At 32.5% G+C, this 15,451-nt stretch overlaps 2 protein-coding genes and 1 pseudogene across 2 annotated transcripts; 1 reads left to right on the top strand and 2 right to left on the bottom strand.

Moving 5' to 3' along the window:
- Positions 1–6,218: 6,218 nt before the first annotated feature.
- Positions 6,219–7,199, bottom strand: LOC107171805 (uncharacterized). The gene has a single exon (XM_015522059.2). It carries the CDS (start codon positions 7,197–7,199, stop codon positions 6,219–6,221), a length of 981 nt encoding a protein of 326 aa, XP_015377545.2.
- Positions 7,200–10,184: 2,985 nt separating this feature from the next.
- Positions 10,185–10,793, top strand: LOC149056724 (uncharacterized). The gene has a single exon (XM_089223159.1). It carries the CDS (start codon positions 10,185–10,187, stop codon positions 10,791–10,793), a length of 609 nt encoding a protein of 202 aa, XP_089079285.1.
- Positions 10,794–10,985: 192 nt separating this feature from the next.
- On the bottom strand, positions 10,986–11,650 carry LOC107171806 (uncharacterized; annotated as a pseudogene).
- Positions 11,651–15,451: the final 3,801 nt, after the last annotated feature.

The raw sequence follows: 15,451 nt of genomic DNA, 5'->3' as shown, positions 1-15,451 counted from the left end.
TTTTAACTAACAACTTTTATTTTTTTTGAACTCAGAAAATTGGATACAGAAATTTAAAAAAAAAATCACACTCCTTATTACAATCATGTTGAATATATAGTAAACATTAGATTAAACTTTAATTATACAGGGCGATTGATTTATCTAACAACACTCATTTTTTCAAAAAAATATTTAATTTTTTCAAAATATTTTTTGAACTTGAAACTTGTTAAAAAACCAACGTTTTTGTTAAAAAATAATATTCTTAAATATTTTTTATCCTTATCATTTTTTAAGTTTTTTACTTTTTTGAATGAAAAAATTGAATTTGGGGTTAGTAATAGTAGTAGTTTATGAGTTATAAGTATTTAAAGTTTAGATTGGCAGAGTGGTGTGTTACGGGGTTACCCCGCAAAATGTTTGTCCACTACGCTTGTCTAAACTTTAAATACTACTCATACACTACTCGTCATAAATTCGATTTTTATGAATTAAAATACTTTGAAAAATATTCTGCTTTGGAATATAAAATTAAAACTCTATGTTGTTGTTCAAAAAAGTAAAAAACTTATAAGGATAAAAAATATTAAAAAAAATTTTTTTTTGATAAAAACGTTGGTTTTTTAACAACTTGAAACCATGTAAAATAATATTTTGGAAAAAGTCAATACTTTTTTAAATAATGAGTGTTTTATGATAAATCAATCACCCTGTATTTAAGATGCATATTAATACAGGTTGATTCTTTTAAGTGGGTACACTACATATCTCGAAAAGTTTTAATTTTTTACATTTAATTTTTTTTAAACTTCTATGTTTATGTTTTTCTAAAATCGTATAATATTTGAATTTTTTTGCCCTTTTATTTATTGGTGAAATCACAATCAACTTTTGATTTTCAAATGGTATTAATAACCCCAATTTTATTACGAATTTACGCGTTAACATTTTTATTTTTCGTTGATTGGTTTGCGATATACATCTTCTCAAAGTATTGGTGGTTTTCAAAATGTTTTCAATAATTGTGAAGACCAGGAGCTATTCATAAATTTGATATCGTTGAATCCAAGGTAACAACATAAATAACAATTAATTAAAGATTGCCATTGTACTTTATACCCTAATCATTTATTAACTTATCAAAATATAAATGATTAGGGTTCAAAGTACAATGGCAATCTTTAATTAATTTTTATTTATGTTGTTACCTTGGATTCAACGATATCAAAATTATGACTAGCTCCTGGTCTTCACAATTATTGAAAACCGACTAATTGGACATACAGAATTACCCAAGAATAATAAATGATAAACTGGAAATATATTGTGACATATTTATTTTAATCACAATTTCACAGATTACTATTTAAAAATTAAAATGGTGTCACCACATAATTATATCAGATTACCACTTAAGACCAAGGTTTACCTTGAAAGTCCGTGACTGGTAATATGATTATAGTATCATGCAGAAAGTAAATAATAAATACATATTATATTAATTAGGAACAGAACATTAATTTCATCTAATTGATAATAATGCGTCCCTATTTAAGATAGTCCTATCAATTATCTTAAATAATATTGTTCTGTGATGTTGTGAATGATATGAATGTTGTATGATAATAGTAGAAAATGGAATAGAATAATAGGTATAATTTTACAGCACAATTTAAGAATTAAATTAATTAATTACCCATCTATAACCGTATACAGTTTCACGATTTGAAAATCTAATAACTTTTTTTTTACTGTACAAAATCTAATATCAAATTAATGTAGTGATATTATTTGATTAACAATTAAATCGGAATCCCGAGAGTCCAAGACCAATAGTAAATATGGATTTGAAAGAAAAAATTTGTGAAGATCCAACTGCATCAAATTCTTTGATTATTTATTATTTATAGATTCTGATCGGGGTGATGAATGTATTGATTTTACAATGACGTGTGTTTTTGTGTCTGTGTACAGCATAACTAGTCGAAATAATGCTTCAATTTCAACCTTTGGGGGTGGTTTCCGATGGAAAAGTGAATATCCTTGCTGCGTTATAGAGGTCAAAAGTAAACATTTTCCAACAGTTTTCAAAAAAATCGAGAAAAACAAAAAAAAAAAATGACAGAAAAACAGGAATTTTTACGCAAAACCAGTTTTCGACCAAATCGAACTTTTTATATGGTTGTAATTCAAAAACTAATCACTGTAAATACTTGACATTTTCATCAAATGATTATGTTAGTGTTATCTATAGACAGTTTAATTTTCAAAATTTAAGTGTCGGTAAAAAAATGTTGGACGACCAAAAAAACTTGAAAATTTAATACAAGGTTCCTTGTGAGTTGTTCTTATTGTAGCTAAAAAAAATTAAAAATCGTAAGTCACAATTTTTTTTTATAAGCGTTTATAGTTCAAATTTTTACGAAATCTGTCGAAAACGCGAAAATTTGCAAGTAATTTTGAAGTTGAAAAATCATAAATTTTTTTGTGTTAATAACTAAGGATTAAAAATACAACACTAAGTTTTCCATAAGTTTTCCTTCAAGTAGCTTTAGAGAAAACTCGAAGCATCATTATAGGAAAAATTTTAAGTGATGCTTTTGAATTTAAAATTTTTACGAAATAGCGTAACGATAACGATTTAACCTCAAACGATTTTAAATATTTATTATTATTCAAAAATTATGTCATACATACTACTTGAAAATTTTACCAGTTATTTAGATTGGCATTTTCTTTACATGATGTAATTTTCAAAATATTTTGACTTTTTTTGAGATATTTATAGACAACTGAAATTTAAAATTTTTCTGAAAATTTTTTTTTGAATTGTCGATAAAATATTTTTGGCCCTTTCAAAATAATTGAAAATTTAATACAAAATTTCTCATAATTTATTCTTATAGTGATTAAAAAATTATAAGAATACATAGGCACAGTTTTTTTTTTATTAGCATTTGAAGTTCAAATATTTACATAAATTCGTTAATACCATGAATATTTTTTTTTGTGTCTGTCATCACGTTTTGGGGCAGTAAAAGTTTTTCGATTTTTGACTTCAGTACCTTATTTGATCAGAAAGTGAAACTAGTTGGTACATTGGGGGTCAAAAGTAAAAAATTCTTAATATTGTTCTAAATAATCGAGATAAACAAACTAAAAATTAAGGGAGAAACAGGAAATTTTACGTACAATCAGTTTTCGACAAAATAGATTTTGATTTTTGATGTAACTTTAAAACAAATGACCATTGATACATGACATTTTCACCAAATGTTTATATAAGTATACCCACCATGAAATTTTGGAACCGTGGACCCATGACGTCGATCTGCGGTCGGGTACGTAAGAAAAAAGAATGTGTTGAGACTTCGAGAGCAATTGTCGCGAGACGGACCAGCTAACTTATCGACTTACAGAATTCATCTACAGAGCGTTGTTAACGGCCGTAGGAGCGCACGCGAGAGGTGGGGCGCGGAGTATACCAAATAATTCACGGGTGACAACCTGACGCGTGAATACGACGTAAGGCAAAGAAATTACATAAAACTTAAAACATAACGAATACAATATAAATTAATAATAAATACACAATAAAGTACAAACAATAACAACAACATGATATAATAATACTACAAAAGTACGGTAGAACCGTGACCGCGGTCAACGCGCGACGGGTGCGCTATGCTGGTGATAGCCACGGATAATAGATATAGATATAGATATATGATAGATATGTCTATTATCCGTGGGTGATAGCACCGTATCACCACATAAATAATGATAAAGGTATAGCCAAATATTGATAATATTATTATTATTGTATGGTAATAATAAATAGTGTAGCGTCCCAGCATACAGGAGGACAAACGACTGGTGTTGAGGTAGATGGATTGGGTGTAATAAGTATAACAACTTAATTTGTGATTAATTTATTAGATATTTATTTGATTACTATGTAAATAAAACACTTTTACTGCACAGAATGATTTGGTTGTAAAATATTCTAAGTCCGAATAATTAAATTGGACTGGTGTCTGGCGTGAAGGTGCTTGTTCTGACTCTGGTGGCTCACGTCTGAATTGGGTCTAATCGGGGCTCTCCTATATAGTCCTACTCTCTGCATTTCCTCTCCTATCGATAAGATACGTATGTGTCCATGACCGAGTCGTGCAAAAGCGTACGCGTGTATTATTTTAATATCGCAGCTTCCCACGCCCATGCGACCGGTCGGTCCACATCCTGGTTATTCGCGATATGTAATCTCCATAACCCGACGACATTAATCATATCTCTAGATACGCCTGTCAAGACTACGATTTCATATTTAATATTTCGTATATCTAATTACTATAGTAATATTTTGGAAAGGCTAGAAGTTTGGCCTTCGATATAACTATTGAGGTCCTACACAATAGAATTGGTTGGCGAATTCATACGCCCCAGGGTCACTTATACATATCTATGTGTATATGCGTGTTTAGATGTCTCAGCGGGACGTCAGTACATAGCAATAGGTATAATATGCGTATATGCGTTGTAATGATATAATATTGTCATGTAATGAAGACAATGGATGGGATCCAATACGACAGCCAAGGTCTTTAAAACTTAGCTTTTATGGTAAAATTAACATATTATAGGTGTAATACAATAAGACTTTTAACTAATCAGGTACACAGTACAAAAGTTATCAATATTGTTACCTATTAGTTCGTAGGTACGGTATCGAATTTATCAGTTATAGCTCCTGGACTTCACCAATGAAGAAATGATATAAACATGCTGCATATTTTACAGACTATAACACCAGCTGTCCTCCTTTAAACACCAATCCTTTGAGGAGCTGTAACTCGCAAACCAATCAACGAAATATAAAAATGTTAACACGTAAATTTATAATAAAAATGGTTTTATTAATTCATGATATTTTTATCCCCAACAAAAACATAACAGTGAAAAAAGGCCAAGTTCCAAACTCTCTCCCAAAAAAGTCAGCCTATCAAAGTAGTGAAATCTTACATTGTGGCCAAGTCTGCTGTTTTTTAATTCATAACTTCAATGCACTACTACATTAAAGAGCAACATTTCTCTTTTATTTGTATTGTTTAACACTTGGTCAGTTTCTGAATGAGGAATAAACTAGACTTAGCCGCAATGTAGATACCACTACTTACTATGATTCGCTGTCTTTTTTGAGAAGAAATCTAAACCTTTTACTTTTTTCTGAATCTTCTTCTCCCCATCACCCTCGTAAGTCATAAGTGAGCACATTCGATAATGATGTTTTATTCCTCATTCAGAAACTGACCAAGTGTTAAACAATACAAATAAAAGAGAAGTGTTGCTCTTTAATGTAGTAGTGCATTGAGGTTATGAATTAAAAAATAGCAGACTTGGCCGCAATGTAGATTTCACTACTTTGATAAGCCAACTTTTTTGGGAGGGAGGTTGGAACTTGGATTTTTTTCACTGTTATGTTTTTGTTGGGGATATCATTTATTTTTGCGGGCTTCAGCGTCGTGAACGACGCGTTGTTATTATTTATTTTTTTTATTTTTTTATTTTTACTTTTTTGTACGTCGTAGATTTTCTCTTGTAAGACCGTATGGATTTCTGTTGAGGAGCTGAGAAATTGGACTCTTGAGCGTTGTCAATAACAGGCAAATATGACCAAGTACGGTCTTTTATTTTTCGTCGTCGAGACTTTTTATATAGAATGTCTGTTAAGTCTGGCCTATACAAAGTTCTTAGACGGTTATATTCAACAATGGCACAATTCTTGGCTTTCAACTGACGGGATCAAAATTAATTAAGTGAACTCTCTGGAGGCTCGTCACCTTGGAGAGGGCCACGTACGCTTGACCACACGAGAAAGTTGAGTTACCAACATCTAACAAAGCATTTGGTAAACTTAATCCCTGACTCTTATGGATGGTAATAGCATAAGCTAAACGAATTGGAAATTAATGTCGGTGCACATAAGCTCGGCTGATGACTTCAAACTTGGTCGGATTTCGTTTTAAGTCATACATTAAGCCACGCGAGAACTTTATCCTAAGTTTATGTATAACGGACCGGTCGTCAATGTCCCATATGACTTGCTCAATAGTACCAATAGATTCGTCGACCAGGCGTAAGCTGACATCAATGTTTCTCCTCAACATCACACGAGCTCCGAGCTTAACAACAAGCTTCCGGTCCAAACCAGCAGTCATGGATGAGTCGTCATCATATTATGATAAAGATTCTGATGCTCGTTTTTGTAGATATCGAGGACAGTCGATCTCGTCCTTAGCAAGAATATTGAGCTCGGACTGGGGAATTGTTTTTAGCATTCCTGTATTGAGTTGTTCACACATGTGTTTAGTGGGGAGTAAGCATACTGTACTATCGAGTAGAGAAGAAATGTATTTTGTGATTTCTTCTAATCGGCTTACATTAGAATTGGACGAAAATGGGATAAGACGTGTGGATAGGAGATCTTGATCTTGTTTTGTCACGACACCCAATTGCATACGATGTAGCATATCGACGAATGTAGCATAATTTTTCTGTCGCATGTTCAACGTTAACTCATTATAGGTGAATAAAAGATTCCATAAGTTTGGAACACTGAGAGAACCGACAAGTTTACGAATTTCATCTGGCTGTAAATTTTCATATGCTGGATTTTGTCTCACAGGAGGTAGCTGAAGTAAATCTCCAAACACTAGACTATGAATCCTTCCAAACCAACCATATTCTTGATCACCAGTGTCGAATATTTCTGTGAGACGGAGTTGGATGAAAAGGAGTGTTACGTTGGATATCATGGATACTTCATCAATGATGAGGAGAACTACATCAGCTAAGTCGGCGCGCAATACTTGAAGAACCTGGTTAGACAACGGTTTATAAGACAATGTCTTGTTATGCTCTACAGGCAATTGTAAAAGACGATGAATAGTGAGCCCGTTAACATTAAATGCGGCAATTCCAGTGGAAGTCCCAATATCTACTAATTTGTTCAAGGTTATTGTGACCCAATGTTTAATGGTATTTATAAGAAAACTTTTACCTGTGCCTCCAGTACCACTTACAAAATGTCGCATTATGCCAGAGTTTTTTTTTGTGACATTTTGGAAAACTCTTAAGTGATCTGAATTGAGTTGTCTAATAATAAATCTGAGTTCTGAAGGATTAATTATGTCTTTAGCCTGGCGAAAGTCATCCATAGGCCATAGCGTTTCTAGCTTCAACGGGCTCAAATTCTAGGGGATTGTCTATTTCGTCATTGACCGATTCGTTTTTATTAGTCCTATTGTTTTGCTCAATTTCTGTTATTTTTGCTTCCACCAGTTCGAACGCTTTTTCAATATTTCGCACATATCTATTTGAAGATTGCCATAGTCAATGCCATCTTGTATAGTATGTTTGAGGTCATTAAATGCCTCTGTGTACGTATTTTTCCCTGCTTTCAACTCAACATATTCCCGCCATGGATAGAACATAAGGAGGATGGAAAAGTAATACTTTTCAGGAAACTTGTCGATGTCATACATGTAGTGATTGATAAGGTAAAGACGTTGTCGTTTTTTAAGGTATTTTTTCGATGATATTTCATAATAATGAACAAGTGGGGACTTAGGACAGGACGATACAATGTCATACCATCTAACAAAATCATATAAATGAGTTCCCTCCAAATCGCTAGGCCGTTGAGGATAATATGTGTCTACCCATGACTCAAAGTAAAGATCAGTGGCTTCTGTATCAAGATTATGTATATATTTTTTAGGCTTGATACGACGATTTCGATGGATATTCACATCGAGCCAGCGTATAGTTGTCTCCGGATCTGTGCCATGCAACTGAATGTATAGGAGGGTGTCACTCACTTCAAGTGTACCACACTCTCTGTTATTCAGGGCCCGTAGGCCCACATTGAAGAGTCGACTAGCGAGAGATTTTGTCGAGTGCATGTTGTCAAATGTGTTCTCAGTATAACTTTTTTCACCTTTTGTGGTGTATTTAATTATATAATAGTTTAGGACTGCTGTTTTTTCAACTACATACTGAATGTCCATATTGACGTTCCACGCTAAGAGTATTGCAGGATTATAGTCATTAATAAACACCGACTCTTTGGTTCTGACAATATCATATAGTCGGTTATTGGACGAAAGATTTCTGCGGGTTCGATTCTGGTACACTACGGGTATCAAGTGTCTCGGTCACCGGACGAGGAAAATCAAATCTACAAACCGACACAAACTCTCGTAGTGTTTTTTTCTTTCTGAGGCAGTAGCTATTATGCCGGTGTGTTTGGTAGTTAGTTACACGCTCAAACAGTGTAGGAAAATTAGTCTTGTCTGGAATAGCACAGGTGACGTATTTTGCAATGAACTGAGCCACGTCGACTGCAGTTGACTCTTCTAGAACCGGCGCATCCTTAACCCAGAGCATAATGTGAAAATGTTGCAATCCACGAGATTGGTACTCACGTCGCCAGAAATAGTGTTCAATTATATCTAAGGGAGCATCCGGTGAAGTAATGAACTCCATCATGGCCTTGAATTGGTTTTCCATAAAGCGGGATGCTGCGACAGGGTCGAGTGCAACCAATTCGCTGTTTGATTTATTAGCCATGTCTGCACCATTGATGGATTTTATATAATTCCCTAAGTCATTCCACGTCCACTCGGATGGACTGATAGTAAGAAACCACGTAGCCGGACCATAATGTTTGGTCATGCGCACTACATCACTACGAGGTTTTTTTCAGAATTGTTCTGTATTTCGCAGTCGAATAAACACAGCTTGTAGGTCTCCTTCTAATTCATCGTTACTTATTTTGTCCAGGTAACGCTGTGCTGTAAGCTTTTCTTTTTGATTAGTAGTATTTAATTTATAATATATGCCAGTGTTTAACTGTCTAATATTCGCGTCATTGAGTAATAAGAAGAGATACTGCTGGTTCAGTCGAAAGTGCGAGTGTTTGGATGTCAAGATGCACTTAATGAATTCCCCTGATGTTAATTTAACCGGACGAGGGTGGAATTGACCAAACTTATCAGTTGCAAATAGTATAGCTACATTAATAGGGTTTAAAAATAATGTGTACACCACTGGATCTAGTTACGAATCGGAAAATATAGTTAATATTATGAAAATAAACAGTATAAAAGTGGATTGTAACTTGGTCACCGGTTCATTCTGTGACGGAGAGCCGAGCCAGACTATACACGATTTTTATCCATCTGTACCTGCAGGGTATAAAATCGTTGAAGTACCTAGACATCCAGTTTTTTATGCTCTTAACACGAGATCAGTAACCAGGATGAGTATCACACTAAAAAATCAAAACGATTGTCTAATTAATCTTCGCGGCGAACCAATAACAGTCCGTCTACAAATCACGCACGGATATGGCGCTCAAGTTTAATATAAAAACCGGTACAATCAAAAAACCTACCAGTTTACCGTATGCCGTTAAGAAATCAACATCTAAACCGAAAAAAAACGAGATCAAGCTCACTAAAAATAATTTAAATTTTCTCCGTACGTTGCAAGGTTAAAAATAAATATGGATGACACGTATTTAGACGTTACGGCCGGCTATTTCGACGAGTGTAAAATAACCCAAATTAATTATCATTCGTTCTCTCCGTCTTCAAACATGTCTTATCTAACAACGATGAAATTAGAATAAGTATTTTAAATATGGGTGCATACACTTTACCGTGTGAGAGTTTTGTTTACATCGAAGGTAAATTGAAAAAACCTAGTGATGCTGTTGGTGATGTACGTTTTTCAAATAATGGATTAGCATTTTTACTCTCCGAAATGCGATATGAAATAAACGGTATAGAAACACAGAAATTAAAAACACCGGAATTTTCCTCTTGTTTGAAAGCATACTGCTCGTATACTCCAAACGATTTGAATACGATTGATATTGCCATCTGGGATTCAGTGATGGATACCGAAGATAATACAAATTTTATGACCAATGATGTATTTACCGGGTGTATCCCTCTAAAACATTTAGCCGGATTCTATGAAGACTATAAAAAAATATTACTTAATTGTAATCAACAATTGATTTTAAATCGGGCATCTACCGACCTGGATGCGATACACGTTGTTGGTGAAGGAGCAACCAAAGCCGTTGATAAAAAAAAAAAATTACAATCGAACTTACTAAGGTGACTTGGAAAATGCCCATTATCAAAGTCAGTGATAAAGAAAAATTAAGACTGATAAAAGTAATAGATTCACATAAAACACTGACATGTGCTTCTTGTACATGGGATTTATGTGAGTACCCTGTACTTCCGAGAAATTCTTCTCATTCGTGGACGGTAAAGTCCAACTTGTTGGAAAAACCGAGGTTTGTGCTGTTTGGATTAGAGACAGATCGAAAAAAAAGTATTGAAAACGATGCTGGACGATTCGATCACTGTCAACTTAAAAACCTTAAGGTTCACTTGAATTCTGAAGTGTTCCCATATGAAGACTTTCGCGCTGATTTTAAAAATAATACAACTAGTATAGTGTATAAGGCTTATACAGACTTTCAAAAATCGTATTATGAGAGAGACTATAGCGCACCATTATTATCAAAACATATTTTTCAAAATTATGTACCAATCATAGTTGTCGATTTGTCACACCAGAACGACAACGTTAAATCATCAACCGTAGACCTACGAATTGAATTTGAAACGGAAACAGTTACTCCGGAAAAGACGACAGCTTATTGTTTAATACTACATGACCAGATTGTAACTTATAATCCGTTTAGTGGTGACGTTAGAAAATTGTAAATATTTTATACCTTGTAATTTTTTTTTGTATCTTATAAGTATTTTCTAATAAATAAAAAAAATTGATTTAAATATCATGCTTGTTTTTATTTCACATAAATTTATTTAACTTCATACAAATATTAAAATAATCTTCGTCTGACATCGCGTGCTGGGTGTTGGGTGTAAGTTGTTTGAATTGGTGTTGATGTACTAATTGGATCGAAGAAATCCGGAAAGATTTGGAATAGATTGCACGACTCTATCAGCCTGATCGAGTTGCATGTTCTTAATGTACATTTTCATCTCTTCAATATTTTTTGGTGGTGATTTCTCTTGAGAACATCTCAATTCTAGGTACGCACCAAACTCATCAATTTGTTTTAAAACTAATGGACTGGTAAATAAATCTTTTCGAACGATGTCTTCAAAAATAGAAGATTCTAAATATTGCAGTTGAATAAGATCTGAACGAATAAGAAGAACTCTGCATCCTTCTCTATTTTTGATTCTAGCACTAATACATTTTCACCACAATACACCATACTAGATAGTTTAAATATATCGGTTTCGAAAATTGTGACTCGACTGTACCTTTGTGGTTGGTCTAATATGAAAGATAGGATATTATGACCCATAAAATCAAATATTTGCTTCAACAAGCCAGGTATAATTCGAATATAACGCGATGGAGTTATTATAAGTAAAACGACTCTTAAACTATGTGTCGGGTCAATTCCGCTTTGAATAAACTTACGACTTTCAAAGTTTATTGTGAAATTGCTTGCTTCAATAAGTTTGGCTGGTGGTGTTGGCGGTACATAGGTGAAGGTCTTCTTCTTGTATACAGCTATGTTATCAGTGATTGAACCAGCCATGTTAATAAAACGCACTTGTTATAAAATAATGTATAAAGAAAGAGAAAAAAACGACAGTGACTATAGAAGGTCGGACACAGACTGAATGCTCGACAACTTGTGTGAAGCAAAGAGGCCTATAGATTTGATACATAGCTAGGTGGGGGTAGATTTGTTGTGCGCATGCGTTAATAAAATACGCTGGACGAAAAATCAAGAGCCTCTTCAATTTATAAAGTCAGAGATATAACTGTAAATTACCAAAAATTTATTTGTGGTAAGTTGTAGTGCACATGTGTGGAAAAATAATAATATGGTACAATAATTTTTTTGTCGAAATAATGTATATGATAACAGTAATGCGATAACGCAAAAACTGATAACGGTAATATATACTGCACACGTACGCGATCAGCAGTCTTTTTTCAATATTTTTTAAATTGTTTGACACATGGGTGGAAAAGTTTATGTGATAAGCAATAACAGTAATATGATAACAAAAAAAAAACTGATAACGGTATAGTCGCACACGTACACGACCGGGTGGCGGGCTCATTAAACAGGATAAGGAGGGGGGGGTAAAATATACGTCATGCACGTGCGCGACCGGGCGGCGGGATCAGCGGCTCAGCGGCTCAGCAGTCTATTGTGTTTTTGAACTCTTTATTTCATACTACTAATCTACTGCCAATGCAGTAGGTAAAAACCAAAATTATCGTTTTTATTAAATTTATCATCGTTTTATCTACGGTTTTCCACATCAATTTAACGTATAGGTATTAAGTATAAACTATAAATGTACCTATAATACGAGTATTAAGTGAATAGTAGATAAGACCACTTTTCATGTCGCTCGTCGCTTCGACATATCCTCTCGAGTTATTTGACTTACTCAACGAAAAATTTTTACTTCGTCAATTATTGGATTTATTAAAACTAGTTTGTGGCAAGAGAATGATATGGTGAAAACTACATAACTATATCAAAGATTATACCAATGATAAGTTATCTCACCAAACAGGTAGCTATGATTGTACTACGTTTAAATATTACTTTAATAATTCATAATAATTATACAATACAAATTAAAATCTGAAATTATAACATAAGTGCTTAAAAATTAAAACAAATAAATAATAATAATTGTAAGTACTCAAACATGAACTACTTTTTTTAACTTTTTATTTTTTGAACATTTATATTGGTTGAATAAATCATTGCACTTCTTCACATAGCAGTTAATACTTACGTTTAAAAATTTATCTATCCATTTTTGACAACTAAAAATAATAATTAGGTCTGCAAAAATTATTATAGTTATTTTTTTATACATACAACTTTAAATAACCAGATTATTTAGGTGCATTATATACCTACATGTTTAAATCTTTCGGGAATTTATGAAATGAAATCGTAGAAGGTGATGTCATACCATAAACTTTACAGTTAGATACTGCACAGGCTTTTTTGGATACCATTATTGGCATTATTACTGTGTAATTCACTATTTTAACATTTATTACTACTATAAGAATTAACACTACACTAATGTAAGTATTTCCGATATTATGGACTAAATACTACTTTTATAACATACAGCAATTATAGTCATATTTAGTATATTTATGATGAATAATAAACAATATTAAATATTATAACAATATAGTAATAAATTATAATTAATAGCAAATAAAAAAAGCGGGAAATCATTCTAGATTAAGGAGTAAAATAGGCAACCATTAAAACAATATCGGGGGGAAATGATAACAATTTGTTCGCCACCATTTTAGTACTGAGTGTCTTGTATTATCGTATATAGTATTTGTTTATATTTATATTTTACATTGTTTAATCATATATATTTTTTTTAACTGTTTGATTGATATTAATGAGTTATATTATTTTAATATTTTTTAATAATTGACTGATAAATTACAATAATAATTTATTTATACCTTATATTCTTACTTTTCGATACTTACTCATATCGATACATTTATTCCGATATTTTACTTGTATCGATATTTGTTTTCGATACTAGTACCTAGTAAAAGTATCGATACTTTCTTTCGATACCCTATCCCTACTGAGGGCTGACATGCTGACAAGAGACGCGTACCGGCTGTGGTAAGACGAAGTTGATCCCCACCTAGCGCGGCTGTACACCTAGCGCTACTGTACTGTGGTGGTGAAACGGAAGATGTTTGTGAACTGCCGCGCGCCCTGCGATGTTCATGCGCGTGCGTACAACACTACAACCTTTCCTTTCTATTGCCACCACAAACCACACCAACACGATGCGTCGTGAATTCACGATTACGATACGATCGTGGCTATTTCGGTAACTAATAATTCCATTCAATTCATAAGAGTATGCATTATGCAATTTGTCATCAATGTTTTTTGTGACGTTATCACGTAAAATTATCGTTCGAAAACCGACGAATATTATTAAAATATTCTTTTTGTATGAGTATATTATATATTGTATTTGAATAAAATAAATGTACGAAAACATGATTATTTTTTATAAATATATATATATATATATATATATATATATATATATAAGTCAACAACGAACAATAAATTTCTTATAACCATATTGTAAGGCTGTTTGAAAGTAAACGTTTATGCGTGCTAAGCGCAACACTTCATACGTTTAGAAAACACACTCTGGAGAGGCATTCATTTTGAAAAAAATTCAAGTTTTAGATTTTTCCCTTTAGTACACTTTAAAATCTACCATTGAAGTAACAATATTGCAAATTTTGAAATCCTGCCATTTTGAAATGGCACAATATTAAGGGCTCATTTTCTTACAACGTCCTAAGCTACTAGAGGTTAATCTGTGTTTTATATTTCAAAAGTTTATCTTAAAAGGAAACAGAGAAAAAATGGCGAATTGGTTCGCGTAAAGATACACTGGCATTGCTGTAACTTGGCCTGGCGCACTGCCGTGCGCTCAGATTATATTATGTTACCATTTGAAAATCAAAAGTTGATAGTGATTTCACCAATAAATATAAGGGTGAAAAAAAATTTAAATATCATACGGTTTTAGAAAAACATAAACCAAGAAGTTAAAAATAATATATTGAAAAAGTTAATACTTTTCGAGATAATTAGTGTATACCCACTTAAAAGAATCACCCTGTATAAATCGTGCAAAATTAAATAATTATTTAAAATTAAATCAACTTACGTAATTCTATAATAGACAGAGAATAGGTACCAGATAATAGTAAATAAGTGTATAATATATTTTATAATTATAACATTATTCATCAAATATTTTGATTATAGTGGAAAATAAAGTGATATAATTTGAAACGTTTGAAATGATTTTTCAAGATTTCGGTAGAATATTTCGAAAAATAATTTGAATTTAATTTGTATAGTGATTTATCAGTCATCCACCCATCTAATTTTTATTTATAAAAAATTTTTTCACAGGTTAGGTCATTTTAGTTACAAGAACATGAATTTCGTTAACACAAATTATTTTCAATATTAACAAAGCCAAATAAATAAATTAAATTACTAATGATTTCGTTTGTGCTGATATGTGTTCATGAATCATATTTCAAGTTACAACCCCTAATAAACTACGAGAAATTTTTATTGGGGGAGCCAGCAAAACGACTCAAAATGAGTCTTTCTTATACATTTTACTACTGACATTCTGTACCTACTTATTTTTCGATGTTTGTGCTCTTTATAATAAGAAGGCCGCCTTAATTTTTAGCCATTTCATGCATTATTACAGTTATACCAATGGAATTTCAAGATTTTCGGTACAATACAAATTTTGAAATATAA

The sequence above is a fragment of the Diuraphis noxia genome, unplaced genomic scaffold (assembly GCF_037042655.1).
Source record: "Diuraphis noxia isolate RWA-SAM2 unplaced genomic scaffold, SU_Dnox_SAM2 contig0003, whole genome shotgun sequence".
Taxonomy (NCBI): Eukaryota; Metazoa; Arthropoda; class Insecta; order Hemiptera; family Aphididae; genus Diuraphis; species Diuraphis noxia.
The sequence above is the reverse complement of the archived record's forward strand: the minus strand, read 5'-3'. Positions and strand labels throughout refer to the sequence as shown.

Coding starts and splice junctions, on each gene's coding strand:
- LOC107171805 (XM_015522059.2), bottom strand. CDS start 7,199: ATGGATGACTTTCGCCAGGCTAAAGACATAATTAATCCTTCAGAACTC.
- LOC149056724 (XM_089223159.1), top strand. CDS start 10,185: ATGCCCATTATCAAAGTCAGTGATAAAGAAAAATTAAGACTGATAAAA.